The sequence below is a fragment of the Stegodyphus dumicola genome, chromosome X2 (assembly GCF_044657685.1).
Source record: "Stegodyphus dumicola isolate Sdum_Otavi_A_Nest chromosome X2, ASM4465768v1".
In the NCBI taxonomy this organism is placed as follows: Eukaryota; Metazoa; Arthropoda; class Arachnida; order Araneae; family Eresidae; genus Stegodyphus; species Stegodyphus dumicola.
This window is the reverse complement of record NC_140781.1, coordinates 5,182,536-5,207,192: the sequence shown is the minus strand read 5'-3', so window position 1 is coordinate 5,207,192 and position 24,657 is coordinate 5,182,536. Positions and strand designations below refer to the sequence as shown.

The 24,657-nt window shown below is 35.2% G+C and overlaps 1 protein-coding gene across 8 annotated transcripts in view; it reads left to right on the top strand.

Annotated features, from left to right (window-relative positions):
• Nucleotides 1-2,188: 2,188 nt before the first annotated feature.
• Nucleotides 2,189-24,657, top strand: part of Vps51 (vacuolar protein sorting 51) — a 171,901-nt gene continuing 149,432 nt past the window's right edge. For 3 of the 8 annotated variants that reach the window (XR_015038908.1, XM_085809105.1, XM_085809111.1), the window contains exons 1-2: nt 2,269-2,556; nt 5,794-5,950. Coding sequence is in view for 7 of the 8 variants with exons in the window: in XM_085809105.1 (XP_085665231.1) it covers nt 5,807-5,950 (144 nt within the window). In the remaining variant the exon portion in view is untranslated. Of the gene's footprint in view, nt 2,557-4,006; nt 4,203-5,793; nt 5,951-24,657 lie in introns of those variants that run through there. The other 5 variants (XM_085809109.1, XM_085809107.1, XM_085809106.1 and 2 more) reach the window with 5 other exon arrangements.

Genomic DNA, 24,657 nt, shown 5'->3' with positions numbered 1-24,657 from the left:
AGAAACTTGCAATATTTTCACATGATGCTTCTAAAATAACATAATAATATACTGGTAAAGTAAAATGGAGAAAAGAATACTCTTTTTTTCAAACAATTTCATAACAACATATCCTTCATAAGAAGAAACAGGGTATTTTACATCAATAGGTAAAAAATTACAATCCCTTTTCACATGAATTTTTAAGCACTATAATTAGATAAAATATTAAAAGATGAATTCAAGAATAATATCAAAATCTAAAATCCCAACAAACACTGTAATTCGTTTTTAAATAATACTGCAAATGAATCCAACTAGTTATCTTTTTCAGATCCTGATTTTTGACAACAAAACACAAATAAGAATGTTATGCACCAAAGATGTAATTTATTATGAAAAACCAGAGAGAAATTTAACTAACATATTCTTCTCTGTTTACTATTATATAATTCGGAACTTAATTCCACTTAAATTTTTCGAATGTTTTAGGTGCCATGAACATATTTCCATGATACATAAAAAATATTGGAACTACTCTGATATGCGCCCTCAAGGCGCCAAATTTCTCGCCAAATATTTTTGGCGAGAAACTCCACGCTGTCATATTGCTATCTAAATTTTTTGTCTACATTTCGAACTTTAAGCCTAAAATGCCTCCAAAAACACGGTTTTCGCGAATGCAAAAACCACGTTTTGAACACACAATTTAAGCTAAAAATCCGAAACAAAAACAAAAAATTTAGATAGCAAAACCGTGAAGTTTCTAACCAACATTATTTGACAAGAGTCCATGTACACAGGGATATGTTTTAACTTAAAAAAACATCTATGAATGGCACCATCTAGACAACGAACGAATTTACGAACTACGCACACCTCGCTTTAATAAGTTAACATAACAACAATAAAGTTCAAAGAATACCACGTACACAGCGTTCTGTTTCAACTTTAAAAAACATCTACGAATTTCACAATTTAGACGTTACGCACTAATCAACAAAATAACTAAAATAAATTTCAAACAATTCAAAAAAACAACAATAACGACAGAAATCCATACTAAAAAACAATGAACATAACATTCTACAAAATAAGAACAAGAATAAAATAAAATGCACTTACCATTAATGCTTTTTCGAACAACAGAAATACCAATTTCATACCGCCTTTAATATACCGCCACGTAATCACTATCGTATTTATATGACAGCCAGACACACTATCCAGAAAATTCATACTATGGTTCACAAATAAATAAATAAAATAACAAATAATCACAAATCCCTACTTCTATCACGCACAGCCACTAAAAATAATCTCCCATACCTCCAAATACCCATTGCCCCTCAACCAGAAAGGCTACGACGATATTTCCTTATGCTGAACTTCAATTCAACAATTTTCACCATTAAATCTTTGCCCCCTAGCTTCTCAGACACAAAGTATGACGGGAACCAACGAACTCCAGCGAAAGATTTTTCAACGTCAACAGGGTTGCCATATATAACACTAAACCGCGCCAAAAACGACCGCAGAACACATATCGCCACATTTGGTGAAATTAGGGCGTATATCAGAGTTGTACCAAAATATTAAGCAGAAAATTATTCGTTAAGTATAGACGAATTCATAAAAAATGTTTGAATGTTTCTACAACTGAAATTGATCAGAAAACCAGAAATCACGACACATGTAGAATATATAAACATAAATTATAGAATAACTGATTAAGCTATTTACAATTTTAGACTGAAATTTCAACAATTCAAATAAGTAACTTACTCTTAGCTCAGGCGGCAATTCAGTAAAATATAAGTCTTCGAACAAAAGCTGTTAGTTCAGAACAGAATACAACTGTTTATCTCCCCTAAATAACTTTATAAACTGCTTAACAGATAATGCAAACGTATCCAGTTTGCTTCGGAACATTCTTCTTTGAATGGAATTACGATGATGTATTCAGTTTAAAATATACATCGCTAAATATTCATCCGACGCCATTACTTTTCGATCGCAAGATTTTTAAACGGTTGCACATAAGCAGCCGAAAACCAGACGATCGCTACGCCGCACGAAATGGTTTCGATCGGTGCTGGAGGATTGCAAATTGTCGCTCCGCACGAAAAACCCGTCATATGTGACGTCACTCTCGTATCGAGATCTCGTCGCACGCAAGTAGGATAGGGCCCCCAGAGTGGATTGTACTTCAAGCAGGAATGATTTTCGCCCATCCGTGCTAAAAGACTTAGCGGGGTGCAACACAAGACATCTGTTTGCTTTGTATGTGTGTTATTTTGAGTCTCTGTATACTGACAGCGATGTAAATGAAACGAAGTATATAGACTGTTTTTTATGGTTTGCACTGTGTTTTTTGGGATTTCCTTCACGTATAATTTCACTTGCAAGTAGCCTTATAGGCTTTGCTATATCTATTAATCCATCTATCTAGTTATACTTTTCAACTCTTTGATTAATCTTCCACTTTTCATAAGCTAGCAATGATGAATGACTTATAATGTATGAGGTGAAATATGATACTTAGATGAGGAATATAAGTTGATTTTAAAGTGTTGAGTAAGTAGCGTCAATGAAGTTAGATTCAGTGTACGTTTAGCAAATCTGACTATTAACCCTCCAAGCAGCCGTGTCATATTTGTCGTTTGACTTCTGAATTAGTACTTAAGTAACTATTTGAAAGTTTTTTGGGTTTTCATCCGCAGAGAACCCGTTGGCGCTTCGGGAAAGAACCCTTTGGCGCAGTTGCAGTTTTACTCGCCAATGAGCCGAGCCATAAGCATATTTTGTAAACGTGGTTTTTAGTGATGTAAATTCAAGTTAGCAGACAATGGTAGTAAAAATTCACAGATAATAAGTATGTAGATATGAAACTAACAGGTTAAACGTGATATACGAAAATAAATTTCTATTAAATTCAAGTTAGCACAGAAAACAATGTATTAAACATAACGGGAAGTAAAAATTCATTTAAAAAATAACAATTAGTATTCTTATACTTACATTTACAATATACTTATATGTATTTTCTCTAATTCATATAGAATACTAATATTTCTATTACAAATGTCTTTTTTCACTATTAAGTACTTTGCCTGTTGATTGATGTATTTCGGTAAGAGCCATGCCCATGTAATAAATTAATGAATGCATGACCTTTAATATATCCATTTTACAGAGTTTTAAGTATTTTTTTTTCAAGTTACTTGCATACAGCTTAAAGCATTTTACGTTGAAACAAATACCTATCCTTTTTCATAATATATTTCACAATACAAATAACCTTCAACAGTAATAAAATTTTCTTCAGTAGCATTTTTAATAAAACTAGAACTTTATACATTTTAAAATTATTATAGGGGTTGGAAACCTCATGGTTCTGCGTGCTTACAGCTGTTAATAATTAAGAACATAATGTGAACAGCCATGTTACAAATTAGCATTCACCCTTCCCGCCATAATTTCTTCCTTTGGTCCCGAACTGACGACCCGAGAACCGGCATCTTTCGACGAAAACTTCTTTAATTATGCGAAAATATTTCTATCTATTTGTTGTTAAAAAATTCAGAAAAAATAATAATAAATAAGAGAAAAATAATATAAATCTCCAAATGCGAACGACAACCTTCGCATAAGCGAATAGGACGAATTAGCTAGGTTACCAGGTTTGAACTATTATCGCCAAAGTTGGCGATGTTTACATTTACCGGGTTCTCTGCGGAAGTGCTTCCAGTTTTTTAATTCATTTTTTATAAAGTTAATGCTTTAAAAGAATATAGGGTACTTTCTGATTATCCGTGCCTCTAACTGAAAAATCTTGAAGTCATTTGTGAATTTGGAGCACATTCGCAAACTTGGCAACTAATGTGCAAAAGGAAATGGCCTTCGTTGATCTTTACAATATAGTAACTGGTAGTTTGGCGACATTTTGGAGGCGATAAAGGTTACTACCTGGGACTTTGGTAATAATGTGAGCAGTACTCAGTTCCGATTACGCATTATTTTGTGTGAGGGAAATGAGAGATCATGGGATATGTCATGTGATATTAATGGACGAATTACGGTTCTTTAATCGGAAAAGGGGGGAAATCGGGAAACAACCTGGAAATTTTGTATTTGGCTTTATTCTGTGTTGTGTGAAACAGTGTTCGTGAATTTTTGGATCCCATGGCCGTAATTAAAGTGAATTCGAAATGGGTATTTATGTATGTATTAATTTAATGTATGTGCTCATTTATATTTTAAGTAGTGTTTTTGAATTTAATTATATTTTTAATTAAATGATAGTTATTTTGTGAATTTTATGTTTGTAGGAATTTGGTATACGTTTTAGTTGAAGTAAACGTGCATGGAAATAATATAAATATCTGACATATATGTTCTTTTTACCGGGTTTAAAGATTGAGAAAATTGTCATGTATTTTCGTGAAATTTTTCTAATTTATGAGAAAAAAGCAGTGTACATGGATATAGTGAAGAGTGTGCGCAATGCCATTTTTGTGCAATTCTGGGATGTTTTTTTAAGTAAAAATAAGTTGGTGTGTACATGGTTTATGTGTATGTGTTGTTTTGAAAAACGCGTAAGGAGTATGGTATTGTGCACTTTTTCCCAATTTTGCAGTGAATATTTGTCATGATTAAGCAGTTTTGTTAGATAAAATTTCTAGCATAAGTGTAATTCGGCTAGTAGATTATTGGAAGAAGTGTTCAGGAGATAAAAAGAAAAGAAACATGTCTACTTCGTGAAGACAAAATGGCGGCGGGAAAAAAAAAAAATAGAGGGTTGCTGTAGGAGAGTTGGTTGCCAAATTTTCGCCAAAAAATCGCCAAGTTACCATAATGTAAAGATCAACCATGGCCTTTTCAAAATTGAGCTGCATTGGAAATTCTATACATTAGCAATTGGTCAGTAAAATTGTGAAAGCAGTTGTAAAAACATCGGTTCTCCCCCCCCCAAATCCTTTTTTACCTTGTATTTCTTCCCATGTACATAATGATCTGTTTTTACCCACAAACACATCAGAGAATCTGACAAATTTGGTATTGCACAACATAGCATTATATACCAACCAAAACAGACGTGTACTGCATACATATCCGAGTTACCACACAGATACTTTTTCTCAACATCGGTTACCATTTTTGTGATTTTTCTTTGGGAATGCATGTAATCCGATAACATTGAATGCATCATTTTTGTACATTTGATTTCAACAAAATTTTGGGGTTTTGTTTAGAGCTTTAAAATTTTGGTTCATATTTACTGAAAATTCATTTGAGTAATAATGAAATGTGCGTCATGCTCAAAGTATTTCTTGTTGTGTATCAGAAAGGGTTGTCCATAATTTTTCTATGCTGGTCATTCATAACTAATTGTAAGATATGCTGCATGTGCTTTGTCTAGATGAATTTATAGTTACACTTAATAATGCATCATAAAAATTACAAAGATCTGTATTATCTCCAAAATGGTTAAGTTCAGTGTAGAAAAAAAATATTTATTTTCATATATAAATTGAATTAATGTGTACTAAAAAAATCACTTATGAATAAGTTCAATTTATATATCTGTTTCTGGACAAGAATTGGTATGGCAGATATTATTGCATTTTAGTGCCCAGTAAAGCATATGAAACTTGAATAAAACTAGTGTTGTTGCAAGATATTCCTGAATCTTTTTCTCATGACAGGCTAATTGTAACAATATAGTTTTTTCTCTAATTAATTTACCTAAAAGTAATACTTCTAGTGTGTTAAGATTCCTGTAAATTGATTATATTTTATTTTCTCCTCTAGATTTTATTAAACGATGTCTAATATAGCAGATGAAAAGAGAAGCAGACGCCGAGGATTGCTGAAGCAATATTATGGCGTTAAAGATGACAGCAAAGAAGGTTTTGATCCATACAATATTAATGCTCCGGAATTTAATCCAGATCTGTATTTACATAAGGTATTCTTTAAAATATAATGTAATTTTAATACTTTATGGCTGTGCATTTTTATGGTCATATATTTGTTTAGCTGCTGCTTGAATAAATAAAACTTGCAATAATAAAAGCTCTTTATTAATAATAGTGAGACGAACAGCTTTGAAACCCATTTTGCTGTTTCAGTAAGTTGCTTAATGGATGCTTATATTTTGAATCAAGAAAATACACGCATTCTCCATGGTCGGCAGTAATGACTTGCATACAGTACAAGGTGATCTAAAAAATCGCTTAACTTAAAATGTACACATACAGTACAAAGTCTTTAATCTGGACTCGTCAGGACTTCGGCGATTCCGGATTAGGGTTTTTTTTGGATTATAGATCATCAATTTAAATCTGGTAAGATGGCATGCAGAAATTATAAAATTAAAAATATGAAACTGTAATTTATGAAATAAAGAGCAATTATGATCTAAAGGGTATCAAAATTTACAAAAAAATCTTAATATTTATTTGTTTACTTTATTAAACATTTCTTTCAATGTAAGTTGTTTAAGTTGCTTCGTTTTTTGTGCTAATACTTTCTTTTTAATTCTATAAACAGACGTAATTACTTGTTCAATTCCACTGTTCAAGCCCTGTAATTGCTGTGTCGAGAATACCGACTAACTTGTCAATTGAAATTTTTTCATTTTCAGTAACCTCTCTGTCACTTTCTTCACTATCGGAAGTGGTACATCGAAATATGCTTTCACTTTGTAGATCTTTTGGCAGCTCCAGAATCTGAAACTCTTTTTGACATAATAGAAAATTCAAGCTTACTTTTTATAAAATTGCTCTAACAGTCTGCAAAAAATAACAAGCCGGATCCAATTAGAAGATTAAGGAACAACACAATCTGCAACATTAACTGAAATAGATAATTAGATAATTTTAGCCTAGCTTGTACCGTCCGTTATACAATAAACGCACATGCATAAACGTATTATGCGCATGAGTAGAAAGTTTGTAGCTTTGAGGTCCGAATTATGGACGTCCAGATTAAAGACTTTGTACTGTACTGATATTTATGGAAACTGCAGTGCCATGAAGGTATTATGCAAATTGAACCAAACTTACATGGAACGTAAAGTAAGGTAAGCCATGCAAATGATTAGAATTGCAAAGTGATTTTGTGTGTGGTGTGAAATGAAAACCGGCCACTTGTTTTATGTATATAAAAGACTAAGTTTACAGTGAAATCTGTTTATTGTCTTCTGTCTGATGTGAATGTTTAATTGGTGGTCAGTATGCCTCGTCAATGGCCGGGAGGGGAGGCTACCATACCAACAACTAACGGAGTTCGAATGAGGCAGCGTCATTGGTAAGTGAGAGGGTGGATTTTCGTATTGAGCAATGCAATCTACAGAAGCGTAATGTCACAACAGTGATGCGTTTTTAAAAGAATGGACAGTGGAGAACTAAATAAGGTGAAATCCTGGCGGTGGAGGCATGCAGTAGCACAGTGGCACTGGACAACAGATACCTCATCTGCATGGCTGTGACGAATGGTACAGCATTCTCTCGAGTGTTAGCACAACATTGGAGCAGGGCTACAAGTGTTGTGCTGTCTAGCTTCACGTTTTGTCACTGTCTGCCACAGCATGAACTGCGTGCAAAGGTTTCTGTATGCAGGCTTCCCCTGTCACTGATGCCTCTAATTTCAGTAGGCAGGGAACACAGTGCATGGCTTGCCCTGTGGCAACAAGTTGTTTTCTACAATGAATCTTGCTACAATCTGGTGTGCAATGATGAAAGAGTACCCATCAGAAGTCACAGAGGGAAATGTCTGCTCCCACATTGTGTTATCCAGGTTCATACTGGTCAAATGCCTGGCATCATGCTATGGGGAGCTGTTGCGTATAATTGTTGATCCCATCTAGTTCAGATTGCGGGGAACCTTAACAGTGATTGCTACATGAGGGAAGTTGTGGAGCCAGATGTCCTCCCAATTCTTCCATGCATTCTAAGCATAAAAAATTTTTGTTCAGCATTATAATGCCGTGCATGTGTTTCTCAGGCTGTACAAGTCTTCTTTAGGATACAACAGCATTCGCTTCTTCCATGGCGTGCTTATTCTCTGGAAATGTCGCCCATTGAGTATGTCTAGGATTTCATCATTCGGTGACTCGCTTGTACAACTGGTGGGGCAGACTCTAAGACTGGACTTTGTTGTTAAATCAAAGCTATATGGAATGCTATTTCCAAGGATTACATTCAGTACCTGTGTGATTTACCTTTAGCATGTAATTTTAATGCCATCATGTGAACAGGCTCTCATTGCTCACTGTAGCAGACATGCATAGTACTAATTTCCAGCATTTGTTTTGTTTAGGTAAAAACATGCCAAACAGCAAAAATCAGCATTACATTTTGCAAATTTTCACAAGACTACTTTCCATGGATTTACCGAACCATCATTCTCAGCTGCCAAAGAGCAAATGAACGAGATAAGGTATAGTGATAAGATAAGAATGGCTGGACTGGAGGTAAGCCACTGGTGCCATCTGTTGATGAAACAAGAGAACTAAAACCTAATTTCCTTAAAGGCTGAAGGTAAAGATGGCAGATTTGCCACTCTACCTGGAAAACCAGAAAAAGTCAGGGAATTCGCAAATTGACCAAAAATGTCAGAGAAAAGTCAAGGAATTTAAATATTTTAGTCAACATTTGGGAAACTTAGGGGAATGTCATACGGTGATCCCGCCAAAAGTGAGTTTAGCGCCAGTGTTGGAAACCATCATTTTGTTGGCGAATTATGTATCGGATGAGCGTCACTCGGGCAGCTGGCGTATAACCAATTTTCACAGCTCCAAATTAGATTGTCTTTTAGAAAGGCAAAGCAAGTTTCCGGCAAGTTTGGTTTCCAGTAGCCGCGAGAATCCTAAGACTCGCATGTTCAGATTATGCTGAAGTAAGGAAAATACCTTCCCATTCTCGTATACAACAAAATCGGTTTAATCCTAATATATGGTACCATGGAGGCTAGAATAGCCCCCATGTACTCTGTTCTAATGTAAGAATGTCAATGTAAAGAAAGAAAGGTTCCATAGACGTAATGTAAATCAGTTTGCTAGAGTGCCGCTAGAAAGCAGATGGAAAAACTCGCCAAGGGGATGGTGATGGAACCTGATGGCGAGAATTTTCCCCTTCGTAATGTGTATAGGAAATTGTGGAGCATGAGTTCAGAAGAAACATTCTTTGACCTTCGTGATAATTTATACTCAGATTTTTGTACTTTTTTCTCAAAATAGCTAATCTATTAATTAATTTACTTGGGCAAAAAATATTTTCTTTTCCTTTAAAGTGTAAGGAAAGTTAAAACGATATTCGTTTTAAGTACTCTTGATAAACTTGCCCTTCGAATTTCGCAAGCTTCGGCGACAGATATTTCATGCATATGGAGCTGTTTCTCTCTACGTTGGGATGGAGCCATTTCTGTTGCAGAGAAGTTTTTATATCTTAACAATACATATTTGTTTTATTCTAACCTCCATGTATGGTACACATGGGATTTGGTGACATTATGATGAGCAGTAACAACAGTTACCTCTTTCTGTCTCTTAGTCTCTGTTTAAGAAGGTGTTGGGCAGTAAACCGGTCATTTTGGTGTTGCGGCAGTTTTCAAAATTGTACCAAGGCCGTAGCAAAGACTAGGATTTTATCGCAAAATCTTTTTAAACTTTTTTTTTAAATTTTAATAAATGCCTTATTTTTCATTTTGCAGTAAAATAAAAAAATAGTAATCAGTCATCTAGGCTAACATTTAATATGACTATATTCGCCAAAATATCATTGATTATTGTAATTCAGTTTTTAAGTAATTGATTTCATTTTAATGATATTTATATCATTTAATGTTCTTCTTTCCTCTAAATTTATTTATTATTAGTTAATACTTTCAAATTTCAAGCAAATTTCTCTGGCATAATGATGAAACTAAATCTAGCAGTATGATGACATACTATCACGAAATTTAATGCACATATTTTTATTTATGTATGCTGCTAAATAAATATAAAATACCTGAATTTATTTAAAAATATCATTAAATAGATTTATTTCTTTCATTTAGCTGCAAAATGTCTGCAAAAAACTCATTTTTAAATCCATATTGGGCAGATTCTAATCTCAATCTTCAGTGGAGAAAACAACACCTATTATAGCTAGAATAGTAATGCTTTCAGGATTATATATATAATAAGTCATATGCAATTGGCAAATTTTTGTGTTTTCAAATGGTACGATAATTAATTTACCTCTCAACGCAGCCAACACGTACTATGAGGATAGACTGGAATTTTCTCAAAACACACCTGGAAAAGTCAGGGAATTTCATTCTCCTCTTTAAGTGGCAACCCTGAAATGGATTGGAATAAGGGTCCTTAACTAGAACAGATTTTTTGAATGTGAAACATCTCTGGAAAATCTAATTCACCAATGGTAGATGTCAGCTATTTTATGAATAATTTTGGCTGCAAAAAAAATGGAAACCATGATATTCAGACCAACATTGTTGGGCAACAGAGGACTTCTGTGTTTCCTAACATATGCTTCATGTGCTTTAGCACGTAATTTTAAGACTCTCTTAGTTTAACCAATGTGAAGTAAATTGCGCTGGCAAAGAATCCTGTATATACCCCAGGAATTCATATCCGGAATGGGGTCCTTAAGTATGGAACTTGGAATTTTATTGATAGGAGAATAAATGACCCGGAAGTTAAGTTTCTGTAAAGTACATGCAATTTTATAGTTAATTAATGGAAGGAAAGGAATGACAAGAGAATTCTTATAATCTCCTAAAACAAGAGTGTGCATTTTGGTATGTTGTTTGACTTCTAAAGCAAAATGAAGCAACATCTAGCACAGCAGATGCTCTCTCCAGACTTATATAGTTTTCAACTGGCCGCTGAGATATTTCTAGTACCTTCTGCTTCTCAACATTACTCGAAAGCAATATGAGGGTAGAATTACAGTTGCATTTAATGCAGTGATCAATTACATTTATTTAATTACAATACTTATGGTGATACAGGACCCAGATGAAAATTTTGCCAATTCTGGCGACTTTTGTCGATTTCCCACCAAATTTGGTTATAAAATAAGTCGCCAAATCCGTTGGCAGCTTGGTGATATCTCGCAAACTTAGTGAGAAACCCATTTATTCAATGTTAAATGGACTTGGCCCTGTATTCTTACTTTTCGGGCATAGCTTCTTTCTTTAGAGTTTTCATGTTACATTACACAAAAAAATACAATTTCGCGTGTAATTGTACTAAAATCATCTATCTGTGTACAAAATTTGTAACTATAAATTTCAAGTATCAATTTTAATATAGTACAGAGTCCAAAATTTGGATATCCAATATGTGTAATGATCTAAGATTCAGACTTTGACTTAAAAAAAAAAAAAAAAAAAAAAAAATTACATCCGAAGGGGCATTTTTTTAACATTTTGTGTGTTACCTTTATTTATTGAATATCAAGTTCTTCGCACTTTTCACTTTGAAGTCTTTGATTTTGTTCATCAAAAATTTGTTAAAGTTGCACAAAATACAAAATTGATAATAAAACAAATTCCAAATTTCAAATTTGGACTTTCAGATGCCCATATTCGCAGTAGGATTACGTCATTCAAAATTGGATGGCTCTAGGTAACGTTGTTTTATCACGATGCGAGAAACATACATACATTTATGCAGATTCTTCATTGTTTAATTTCTTCAAATATAATACAGGGTGATAGTATTTGGTGGCAATGATTTGGAAAGTAATACAGCCTTGTAAAGTTTTCGACACAAAGTCAAAAAACAAAAATGATAGTCCTTCAGGGGACAAAGCTCCTTTGGACTAAAAAATAATAATAAAATAAAATAAATAAATAATTAATAATTAAATAAAATAATAAAAAAATTCACACCTTACAAAGTTTGGGAATGGAGAATATAATAACAAAAGGAGACAGCTGTTCTGTAAATGGTATTTTTTCCCCAGGCTAACTGGCCCTCAGGGGACTCACTTTTGTGAGTACGGGTGTGGCAATCCCGAGGTACCCTAGCCCTTCAGGGGATCATCTTCTTTGTGAGACGGGTGTGACGATCCTGGAGCCCCAGTGATCTATCCTCTTTTTCGTCTCCTCTGCTCTTAGCTGGAACTTTTTCCTTCACTTCTCCCTTGTGGTTTCTCTCTACGGAGTTTGGGGCTCGTCACGAGAGACTGGAGCAGCCCTTGTCTCTAGTTTTCGAGTGGCGAGAAAACTGCCCATGTGTTTGCCGTGCGTGGAGATCCGTGTCGCTGGAAAGGAGGGTCCTGGTAGTTGAGGGGCGAGGTACTGTCCCCAACACACTGCTTTGGCCTCTGCTTCAGCTAAACGGGAGGCACCTTAGTCGTCCTCACGGGTGTCAATCGGCTGGTCACTAGTCCTCGTGTCAGTGGCTTGGGGATAAGCTCTCAGGAGTACCTGCTTTTGGGAAAGCCGACTGTGGGGCTTCAGTTTGCGTATAGGTCCGGCTAGCCCTAACACAGGAATCTGTGTTCCCTTGTTGGGCTCCGTGGTGGGCGTGGCTGTCGGACCCGAATTTTTTCTCTTTCAATCATGGCTTATTTATTCTTAAGAAACCCGAGTTAAGTGAAACCAACCAAGATATCGAAATTGTCGACAAATCTATTAACAAGAAGATCCGTACTGAAGCAAATGCCAAAGATATTGAAATTGTTGACAAAACCATTAGCAAGAACATACGTACCAATGCAAATGCCAACGAAACTGCTGAAAATCCTCGCTTCCTTGTTGTCTCTAGTCCTTCTGGTGAACTGCAAAAGATGTCTCCTTTTCTCGTAAGCAAATACAGTCAAAAGTCGTTAATCCGGACTCGTCGGGACTTCGGCGATTCCGGATTATCGATTTTTCCGGATTATAGATCATCAGTTTAAATCTCATAAGATGGCATGCAGAAATTCTAAAATTAAAAATATGAAACCGTAATTTATGAAATAAAGAACAATTATGATCTAAAGGGTATCAAAATTTGCAAAAAGAAAAAGCTTAATATTTATTTGTTTACTTTATTAAACATTTCTTTCAATGTAAGTTGTTTAAGTTTTGCTTCGTTTCATGTGATAATACTTTCTCTTTAATTCTATTAAACAGACATAATTTCTTGTTCAGTTACAAAGTTCCGCCGTTCAAGTCCTATAATTGCTGTGTCAAGAACACCGACTAATTTGTCAATCGAAATTTTTTTGTTTTCAATAACCTCTGTCACTTTTCTTCGCTATTGGAAGCGAATTATAATGACGAGGAACTTGTTTTAAATCATATCAAAGACAGAGCATATCGAGATGAAATACTACATTTGGTAAGGAATTATAAGCCAAATAAAATAAAAACATCTGCGCTGAAGATAAGGATAGTGCTGACAAATCAACTTCCAATTCATTAGGCGCCCGCCGCCGAGCAGCGTGAAATTGATAAACAGATTTCGGATTTCAAAACATACTTTCACTTTAGATCCTTTACATATTAACAAATATATATCGGAAATTCTATTTGATATAATCGAAAGTTTAAGCTTACTTTTATAAAATTGCTCTTACAGTCTGCAAAAAATAATAAGCCGGATGCGATTCGAAAATTAAGGAACAACGCAATCATCAACATTAACTGAAATAGATAATTAGATAATTTTAGCTTATACTTCCATTATACATAAAATGCGCACGCGAAAACGTATTCTGCACTTGCGCACACTCATATGCGCAGTCGTAAAAGGTCTTACGCGCACGCATGAACGCCTCTGCGCATGTGTCAACGTGGCGCATGCGCATAAAGTTTTTAGTTTTGATGTCCGGATTATAGATCATTCCGAATTATGGGTGTCCGAATTAACGACTTTTGACTGTATATACATTCATGTATAGGTGAGCCAAGGAACATAAAGCGCCTCCGATCAGGAGACCTTATTGATACCATATCGGCCACCCAGTCTGCTTCTCCTTCCCGACAAAACCAAACTTGGAGAAATATCTATAACTGTGTCAGAGCACAAAACACTTAATTCTTGTAGAGGCATAATCTCGGAGATCGACCTTCTGTGTGTTTCAGAAGAAGAGTTCGTCTCCGAGTTAGCTGACAAAAATGTCTGTGGTGCTAGGCGGATCAAGATGCAAAAGGAAGGCCAGTTAATTGACACGAAACACGTGATCCTGACCTTCAATATGCCTGATCTACCTAAGAATATTAAGGCCGGATATCTAAATCTTCCTGTAAGACCTTATATTCCTAACCCTATGCGATGTTTCCAATGCCAGCGTGTCGGCCATTCTAAGATGTCTTGTCGTGGCAGCCTCACATGCGCCCAATGCTCACAGATGGGCCACAATTCTGAAAATTGTATCGCTGCGCCTTTGTGTATAAATTGCAAGGGTCAGCACCCAGCATTTTCACGCCTGTGCCCAAAATGGAAATCTGAAAAAGAAGTGCAGACTGCAAAAGTTACCAGGAACATCTCGTATGCTGAAGCCAGAAAACTAGTTCAAAGCTCACAGCTCCAATCAAACAAATCATATGCAAGTGCAGTTAAAGCAACACGTAGCATTGCCACCCAAACATCAATAGGCACGCAAACTGTACCAAATAAAACCCAACCGACTACATCCACCAAGAAAAAAGAAAATTCAACTCATTTAATAAAAAAAAAAAAAAAAAAACCAATCATTCAAAGTAAACCTAAAACTGTAAGTCACAAAATAATTAATAAAAATAGAAGTCCTAGCAATAGCTCTCTTGACGATATGATTTCTGAATCTGCGGATTCAGACAGTATGGAAGTAGAAGAGGGTGTAGAAGTTCCCAGGCATCTACTTCCAAGAAAAACAAAAGAACAGCACAGAAAGAACAAAAACCATTCATAATGGCCATTCTCATCTCATGGAACTGTCGCTGTTTCCACCGAAATTTGCTTGACATCAAATCTATAATAAATGCGTATCATCCTGTGTGCTTAGCAATACAGGAAACAAATCTGAAACCAGAACAACATGCAAAACTTCAGAGGTTTTCTTTCGTCAGGAAGGATAACCTTGCAGGTGAACCTGCCAGTGGAGGTGTAGGTCTCCTCACCTCACTGGATTATCCCTCAAATGTACTTTCTTTGACGACATCCCTCCAAGTTGTCGCTACTCAAACAAATTTTGATATTGTTGTTTCAGTTGTTTCTCTGTATTTGCCTCCAAATGAGCACATTGATCAGCAAGATTTAAATGATCTTATTGAGCAGCTGCCTGAGCCCTTTATCATTATAGGAGATTTTAACGGCCGTAGTCCGCTCTGGGGTAGTAAAGATACAAATTGCCGAGGAAGACAAATTGAGCAGATGATCGAAGATCATAGCCTTTGTCTCCTGAATAATGGGCAGGAAACATACTTCCATGAGCCTTCAAGGACATTCCACGCTCTCGACCTTGCCATCTGTTCACCATCTCTGTTGCCATTTTGCATTTTTAGTGTGGGAAATGATCTTTACAACAGCGATCACTATCCCATTTTTATATCTCTTGCACGAAGAGGAACAAACCCCATGTTGAGATCCCCCCGGGTTTATACTGGACAGGGCAGACTGGGAACTCTTCTCTTCCTCTGCAGAACTCGCAGAGAAAATGGTAGAAGATGTGCATATCGATGATGCTGTTGAAGCTGTTAGTAATACTATTATTCAGGCAGCTATGCTTTCCATTCCTAGAACATCAGGAAAAATACTAAAATATATGAAACCATGGTGGAATCACGACTGTGATGAAGCACTGGAATAACAGAAAAAAAGCACGGGAAATTTTTCGTAGATATCCTACTCTGCGAAACCTCATAGCATTTAAAAGAGCCAAAGCGAATGCACGAAAAGTAAGAAGGCAGAGCCAGAGGGATTCCTGGATTTCATATGTGCAATCAATAACATCCTCTACGCCTAGTAAACAAGTTTGGGAAAGAGTTAAAAAAGCATGCGGAATATATAAAAACCACTCACTTTCCTTTCTGGAAAAAGATGGCCGAGTGATTAGCTCCATAGAAGAAATTGCGAATACTATTGGCGAGACATTTGCTGCCGTTTCTTCCAGCAGAAATTACTCACGTGCATTTCTTTCTATCAAGCAGCGCTCTGAGAGAAATCTCATCGCTTTCAACTCTTCCAACTTTGAGCCTTAAAATAGAGACTTTACTGTGCTAGAGTTAAAGAGAGCTTTGTTACAGACTCATAGGTCTTGTCCGGGTCTGGATAGCGAGTATTATGAAATGCTGAAGCATCTGTCCTATAAGTCACTGACTGCCCTTCTCACTCTTTACAATAGGGTGTGGAAGGAGCATACCTTCCCCAGTGCATGGAGGAGAACTGTTGTAATTCCTATTGTTAAGCCAGGGAAAGACCCAAGGAATCCCTCCAACTATTGGCCAATTGCCCTTACCAGTTGTGTTTGCAAACTGTTTGAAAAGATGGTATACAGCCGCCTAGTCTACTTCTTGGAAAAGAAAAATATTATATCACCTTATCAAAGTGGTTTTCGAAAGGGGAGAACGACCGTAGATAGTATGCTTCTTTTAGAGACATCTATTCGAAAAGCCTTTGTCAGAAGAAGTCACCTTGTCTCAATATTCTTCGACATTGAGAAAGCTTACGATAAGGCATGGAGATACGGTATACTTCGGGATCTTCACGAGAATGGCTTGCGCGGCAACCTACCAATTTTCATTCAGAATTTCTTGAATACTAGGACTTTTCAAGTAAGGATTGGCTCTGTTTTGTCAGATGTTTTTGAACAGGAAGAGGGTGTGCCTCAAGGCTGTGTGCTTAGTGTAACCCTGTTCATTTTAAAAATCAACTCTGTACTAAAAGAACTTCCTCCCACCATGTTGGGATCTCTATATGTTAATGATCTGCAGATTAGCTGTCGAGGGGCAGACATGAGATACGTAGAGAGGCAATTGCAGATGGCTCTGAATAAGATCCAAGAATGGTCAGACAAACAGGGATTTACGTTTTCTAAACAAAAAACTTTGTGCGTGCACTTTTGTAGGAAGCAAGGTCTCCATCCTGAGCCTGAATTATATCTGAATGGTACAATTATTCCAGTTGCACCTGAAGTAAAATCTTTAGGAGTGACGTTCGACCAAAAATTAACTTTTCTTTCTCATGTTTTAAACCTGAGAAAGAAGTGTTTAAGAACACTAAATATTTTAAAAGTGTTGGTGAACACCTCCTGGGATGCAGAGCGTTGCTCTATGCTTCGCATTTACAGAGCGCTTGTTCTCTCTAAACTGGACTATGGATCCGCCCAGTCATCAGTATTGTTAAAACTGGATCCTGTTTACCATCAAGCTCTGCGGATTTCTTCAGGAGCTTTCAGGACTTCTCCTGTCCAGAGCCTATATGTTGACTCAAATGAACCATCACTATATCTGAGGCGTGAACAGTTGTCCCTTTTGCAATATTTTAATATTCTATCCCAACCTGAACATCCCAATAAGCTGTGCTTACTTGATGATGTGTGTAACAATTTATTTGAAAGACGTCCATCCTGTGTTCCTACATTTCCTTTAAGAGTTCGCCCTGTCATTGAGGAACATTCCCTCCCTGATATGCACCCCCAAGCAGTGCAGAATTTTGAAGTCCCACCTTGAAAATTCACGGATTGAGCTTCTTGATGTTTTCAAGCATCACGTGAAAGCAAACACTAATGAGATCATTTACAGATGACTCTTTGCTGAGCACAGGCACAAATATAGCAGTTATCTTCCAGTATTCACAGATGGATCCAAGTCAAAAGATCATGTCGGGATGGCATTTGTAATCAAAGATCACATGGAAGGTAGACGCTTGCACCATGCTTTCTCTGTCTTAACATCTGAACTAACTGCAATATATTATAGTCTTTTGTACATCTCAAGGCTCTGCCAGAAAAGTTTATAGTTTATACAGACTCCTATAGTGTGCTTAAATCATTAGAAGCTTTTTCTAACACTCAAAGCCCAGTCATAGTGGATGTTCTCAAGATACATATAAACTTAACGAGTCATGGATATGAAATCCTGTACTGCTGGGTTCCCGGTCATGTGGGAATAAAAGGGAATGAGCTGGCAGATATCACAGCGAAATGTGCTGTTGAACTGTCCAGTCGCCTCATCCCTTTTGGAGACATCTGTTGTGTTGTGAAAGAGAAGATCCGAAAAAAATGGCAGCAACTTTGGGATGTTCAGGTTCAAAACAAGTTAAGACATGTAAAGCCCAGAATCGAGCATTGGGATTTTGCTGGAAATCGTAAGGAGGAAGTTCTTTTGACTCGCCTCAGAATTGGTCACACTAGAGTCACACATACTACCTTCTCAAAGCTGAAAATGAGCCTGTTTGTTGTAATTGTAATGTTTGTTTATCTGTTCATCATATTTTAATTGAATGTCCATGTTTTAATAGTCTTTATAGGCCAGAAATATTTTAATAGTAAACTTTTAGGTCAGAAATATTTTAATAGCTGTGACTTACCTCTCGACCGCTTAATCGGAAGAGAGGTCAATTGTTATTTATTTTATTATTTAAAAGAGACTGGCTGTTATTACCTAATGTTGTTTTGAAGACTGTGTCTTGAATTTTAATGTGTGCTTTTAACTTGTATTTATATGACTTCATCCTCTGGATTTGGTACATTTGTCTACTTGTTTTTATTTATTGAATTTTAATGTCATCAATCGTAATATGACTTCATCCTCTGGATTTGGTACATTTGTCTACTTGTTTTTATTTATTGAATTTTAATGTCATTAATCGTAATCATCCCATCTTGTGTTTGTCGCTCTATATTCATCTTTGGTTTTTGTGCCATAATCACTCACTCACCCCCCAGGCTAACTGAGAACCCTGCATGTCACTTTTCAAATGTCTGCTGGCTAGGGATTTGCACTGTGACCAATAATAGCATATTGATTGACATAGTATTGATGTTGGCTTAGATCATACTTCGCCACAAGTGTGGTTGTAGAGGGGGCAAAGCTAGTATTAAACATTTTGGTGCCCAGTGCAGTCTATACAAGTCTTAAATTCTGCTACCTGGTACCTCTCTTAAATTCTAAAAATTTTCTCCTTGTTTTTAAATTCTACTGCCCAATGCCTCTTCTAAGCTTAAAAATTCTGTCATTCCTGATATTTGCTGCTCTCGTGTCAACCCTTTGGGGAATCAGCACTTTTTTCCCTTACTCACTTAAACAACAAGTAAAGCCGAAATGTGGTCATGACTACGTGTCATTATACTAGATATAAGCAGATGATCTAAACCCCAGAAATTTGGAACAGCCAACATCCTGATGGTTCTGGTACTCTGACTTTGTACTTCAATTTATTCTGGTGTTTTTCCATTAGCTCTCTAAGCGGCAAAGCCATATATATATATGGCCTTGCCACTTAGATCTGTAAGTCTAAGCGGCATCTATGTAATCTAATCTAAGCGGCATCATGCCACTTAGATCTGTAGTGATATCTGTAAGAACGTACATATACGTGCATTCAGAAATCAAACAACAGAAATCAGCATTATATTTTCAAAAATTTTCGCAGGACTAGTTTCGATGGTTTTGCAGCTGAGGATGATGGTTCGGTAAAACCATCAAAACTAGTCCTGCGAAAGTTTTAGAAAATATAACTCTGATTTTTGTTGTTTGACACTCTGAATTAGTATTTATTTGGCGTATTATTGTGTCTTAATATACGTGCATATTAAAATATGTCAAAAGAAATTAAGGCAATATATCAAAAGTACACAAATCTAAGTATGAAATACCAGGATAGTTTTTACATTAAAATAATAAAAAAAAATTGTTCTCATAGTAGTTTTGGGCAATTTTTACTTTCTTAGCGAAAACCTTGGCCGCTCAGAGGGTTAATATTATACTATCCATTTTAAGCATCATATTGGTACATTTTTTAGCATATTTCTTTCCGCATACCTTTAGCTCGATACTAGATATTTTCATCCCTGATCCTTTTTGCTTCACTTTATAATTCTGTCTTCTGTTTTTACAAAATTTCTGTTAATTGGTATAATGTGCAGCTAATGCAACTGTACCTCATGATCATTGGTGAAATTCTGGTGTGATGTCCATTTCTGCCTGTAAGTGATATATTGTGAGATGGAGCAGCTTGTAAATCAGAAGATCCAGTGTATATTACGTGCATTATTATGAATAAAAATTATTTGAAACTTTAAACTTCCCGGTATGGTTCTGCTATGCAGATGATAATTTTACCCTGTTTGACGGTAATAAAGATGGTTTAAATAAAGTTCTTTCAACAGTTAATTCCATGGATTCTGCTATTCAATTCACTTTTAAACTTGAGATATGCAATTTTCTTCCGTTCCTCGACATTTTGGTCACACATAACGCATCCAACTGTCAGTACTATTGTTTACAGTAAACCTTCATTGGTTTGCCTTCCACCACACTTCAAATCATGTCATCCGACTAAACACAAGTTAACTTCATTTTATTCCTTTCTTTTCTATGCATTTCAAGTTTGCTTCTCCAAATTGGCTTTTGGTCAAGGGCTTTTCACCCAATATTATTAATCAAGCAGTTAAAAAATTCTCATTGCAGCACAACAAAAGGCACGCTCTTGTTTTAGGGAATTATAAGAATTTTGTTGTCATTCTTTTCTCTCCATAAATTAGCTATAAAATTGCACGTATTTTGTAGAAATTTAAAATTCATATCATTTATTCTCCTATCAATAAAATTCCGAGTTCCATACTCAAGGACCCCATTCCGGATATGAATTCCTGGGGTATTTACAGGAATCCTTGCTAGTATGATTTAATTTACATTGGTGAAACTAAGAGAGCATTAAAATTTTACGTTAAGGAACATGAGGCATATGTTAGGAAAAAGGAAACACAGATTGGCTCTGTTGCCCAACATTGATTGTTGATTGGAAAATCACACTTTCAATTTTTCTGCAGATAAAATTATTTAAAAAGCATCTTCCATTGGTGAATTGGATTTTCTAGAGGCATTTCACAGTCAAAAAAATCTTTCTGTTGTAGTTAATGACCCTAATTCCAATCCGTCTTTGCCTACAGCCTTTAAGGAAATTATGGTTTAGTTGTTGTTTCATCAGTAGATGGCATCAGTAGCTTAACTCCTTTCCAGCCATTCTTGCACTTTGACAGCTGAGAATGATTTTTCGGTAAAACCATCAAAAGCAGTCCTGTGAAAATTTGCAAATATAACACTGTTTTTTGTTGTTTTGCTTCTAAATTAATATTTATTATCTTAATTGTAATAAGTATTGGTTATCCAGAACATAGAATGTAAATCAAAAACCATCTTGAGCAGAATATGCATTATATATATTTTGGCTGGATTGAGATTCTTAAAACCATTTGCATTCAATTTCTCTTGCAATTTATAGTTTGTTTTAATAATTATTTTATGAAAGTTGATTTTATCTGAACACAGGACAGAAGTATATGCAAAATAAGTTAAAGATGCATATTATTTCACATCTTTTCTATAGCATTTTTTGTTTTGGGAAAAGAAAGAGGGATGAAAATGTTCCTTTCCAATAACAAACTGAAGGAAAGTTTAACCATTCTGGAAAGCTCTGAGTAACCCTGAAAGTAGTTTTAATGCTTATACGTTATCCCAGAGTAAGAGCTTTGGTAGACATAAGAAATAGCTGTAATTTGTGAATAATATATGCCTCTTTTTATATTCATAACTTTAAACTTCAATGAATGTTAAGCACATGATGGCAAGTTCTATTTTTTTCACATGTCATAGCTGTCGAATGTTTAGTTTTTCTCCCAGTAGATCACCAGTTTTCAATTTTTACCTTTAAGGGAAGCATTTTCAGCAATAAATAAAATTTATTAACTGAATAAACTAAAGTCTATTCTTCCTTCCCTAGTGATTTTCAGAAAACTTTTTTTTTTGTTTAAATTTTATTTCACCTGAACTGTATTTTTTCTTATTTTATGGACCTTTTTCTTATTAAATTTCATTTTATCTGAGTTGTCTTAATTTAATTTGTAGATTTTTGTTTGAAGCTTCAACCAATGGTTAATCAGTCAATATTTGTATTTACTTCATTACATGGTATATTACCAAGTTTATACAGATAAAAATTATGTGCATTAATTATTAATTTTATTTTCATCATATTCAAAAGTGCTTCAATAAGTAAGCTTTTGTTCCCTATTCAGGATTTTTTGAGTATAAATGTGCAAAAAATTCAAAATAAAATTAGCCAAAGATAATAAAATTTAGAATATCTAATAAAATACTAATATGTTTTACATCAGTATTATATTACAAATGGTTTAATAACTTGAACAATGCATTATAAAGTGAATTTCAGTCAGTTAGAAGCTTGTTTGGTGTTGGTGTATTTAATTATGGCAAAGCACACGAGGGCTATCTGCCTAAGGGGAGGGGTGCCTTCGTGGAGGACTTTCTAAGGGAAACTGGCTCGTATACACGTTACACATGGGGAAAACCACGAAAATGCCCATGCAGCCAGCCCGTTCGCGATTCGAACCTCAGACCGAACTACCAGTGTTCAGCGACTTTACCGCTCGGCTGCTGGTGGGCCCTAGAAGCTTCTTTGAAATGGCATCACCATACTGTGTGAAAACCTGGTTTCTATTAGTTTTTCAGATTTCAACATTTGGCAGCTATGGCATATTTGCATTTATTTTTTCCCTTCATGGGTCTTTTGACATACACCAAATAGTGAATAAGGTGCTGTTTGATTTATGTATTATAAGTATTAAAAATTATTAAAAACATGGGGGAGGAGGCAAGCCATAGTTACATACACAATAATCAAAGTAACTGTCGTTCATCTTGCTATCAAAATTTCTTTATAATCTACTGAGGCTAAGTCTCAGATAGCCCACCGGTAGATCAGTAGATAAGACTTCTGAACAGCGATAGTTTGAGCTGTGCTATAATACAAGGGAACAAGCGGGTTAAATGTGTGTCTTTGTAATTCTCCTTTTATGTAACATGAATATGAGCCTGTTTCCCTTACAAAATTCTGCATCAAGATTTTCCTTCCTTTAACCCTTTCGCGCCGACTGTCACGTATACGTGCCAGCAACGAACGCACTTACCTACCGGCCGACACGCAGGCGTGCCAGAGGATTGTTCCATTCTCTACCGACTGTCACGTATTTGTGCCAGTACTTTGGAACGTTTTTCAAACTATAATTTCTGCCACAAGATGGCACTGTATGTCCATATGGTTTCAGATACATGTAAATTAGACCTTCTACTCGAAATGAGAGAAGCATGACTCACATACACGTGTTTTTGATTATATAAACAAACGGGGAAATAAATGTTTCCGAATGGCGTGATTTATGACGTCTCTTTAAATCTCACTTTATTCGCACGTGGTAGTTGTTTACTGTAAGAAGTTTTATTTGCTCTAAAGCGTTGGGTATTTCGGTTTGCAGTTCAGTTTTTAGAAAATAATTAGATCTTGTTAGACGTGAATTCTTTGTTTTTACCGTTGCAATGTCGAAGCGTCAAAAATGTTTAACAGAGCATGAAATAGCAGAAAGAAATGATGCAAAATATTTCAGATATTGATTCTGAAATTCTGATATTCTGAAAGATTAACTGAAAGACATTTTCCAAAACTTTGTTCAGAAGAGACTGATATGAAAATGAGACGACGATGCTTCGTTTGTTCACATTCCCGGAAAAATCCTCCAAAACGGCAAATAAGTTATTACGAGTGCAAGGAATGTAACATAGGACTGTGTGTAGATCCCTGTTTTCAAATTTTTCATACGAAAAGAGAATTTTAAGTAATATATTTAGTTTTCAGATGTATAATGTTAAAATTCATAAAATGGTGAGTAATTAAAATAAAATGTGTAAAATATGCATTTAAACAAGAAATAAGGTAATTAAAGTATATATATATATATAAATATTTATAAAGCATAAGCCGTTTAAAAGCATAAGCTGGAAGGGGTTAAGAAGATACCATTAGTGTGTAATCCATAGTCAAACAGTCCAACCTAATCCCAAGTGAGGTTAGGATACAAATACCTAAATTTTTGTAGTTATTGTAAATCTTCCATTTCTAACTAGACAAATTTGTAAATGCCTTCTTCTTTTGAATAAGAAAGTGAAATTGTTATTGTTTATAAAACTATTAGTCACTGTTTTCTACTTCCAAATAAATAATTTGATATCCTTTTTGTTTGACTAAAAAATTATATAAAATAAATATAATTCAGTTGTGAAATTTGTCAGTAAAATATGAGGAATTAGCTGTTTTTCATTTAATTATCCCTGGTTATAGTGGACAATTTTTTTTAACATCAGAGGTAAATTTTTCCGTAATTACCACAAAAGTAATAGTACACTTGATTTTTGTTGTGTTTTCTAAGTATAAAACAATGAGTATGATGCAAATTCTAGCGCAGAACCACTTAACTACCATTTTGTATACATTGTTTCAATTCATTTAGGAAGAAAAAAAAAAAAAAAAAAAAAAAAAAGAACTTTTCAGCATTAAAAAAATTAATTTCAGACTTTCAGAAACTTAAAATATGGAATCGTTTCATTAACAGAAGAGAAGAATGTACTCAAATTTTTTCAGTATGCAGTATTTGTAAATATAATGATCTCTGT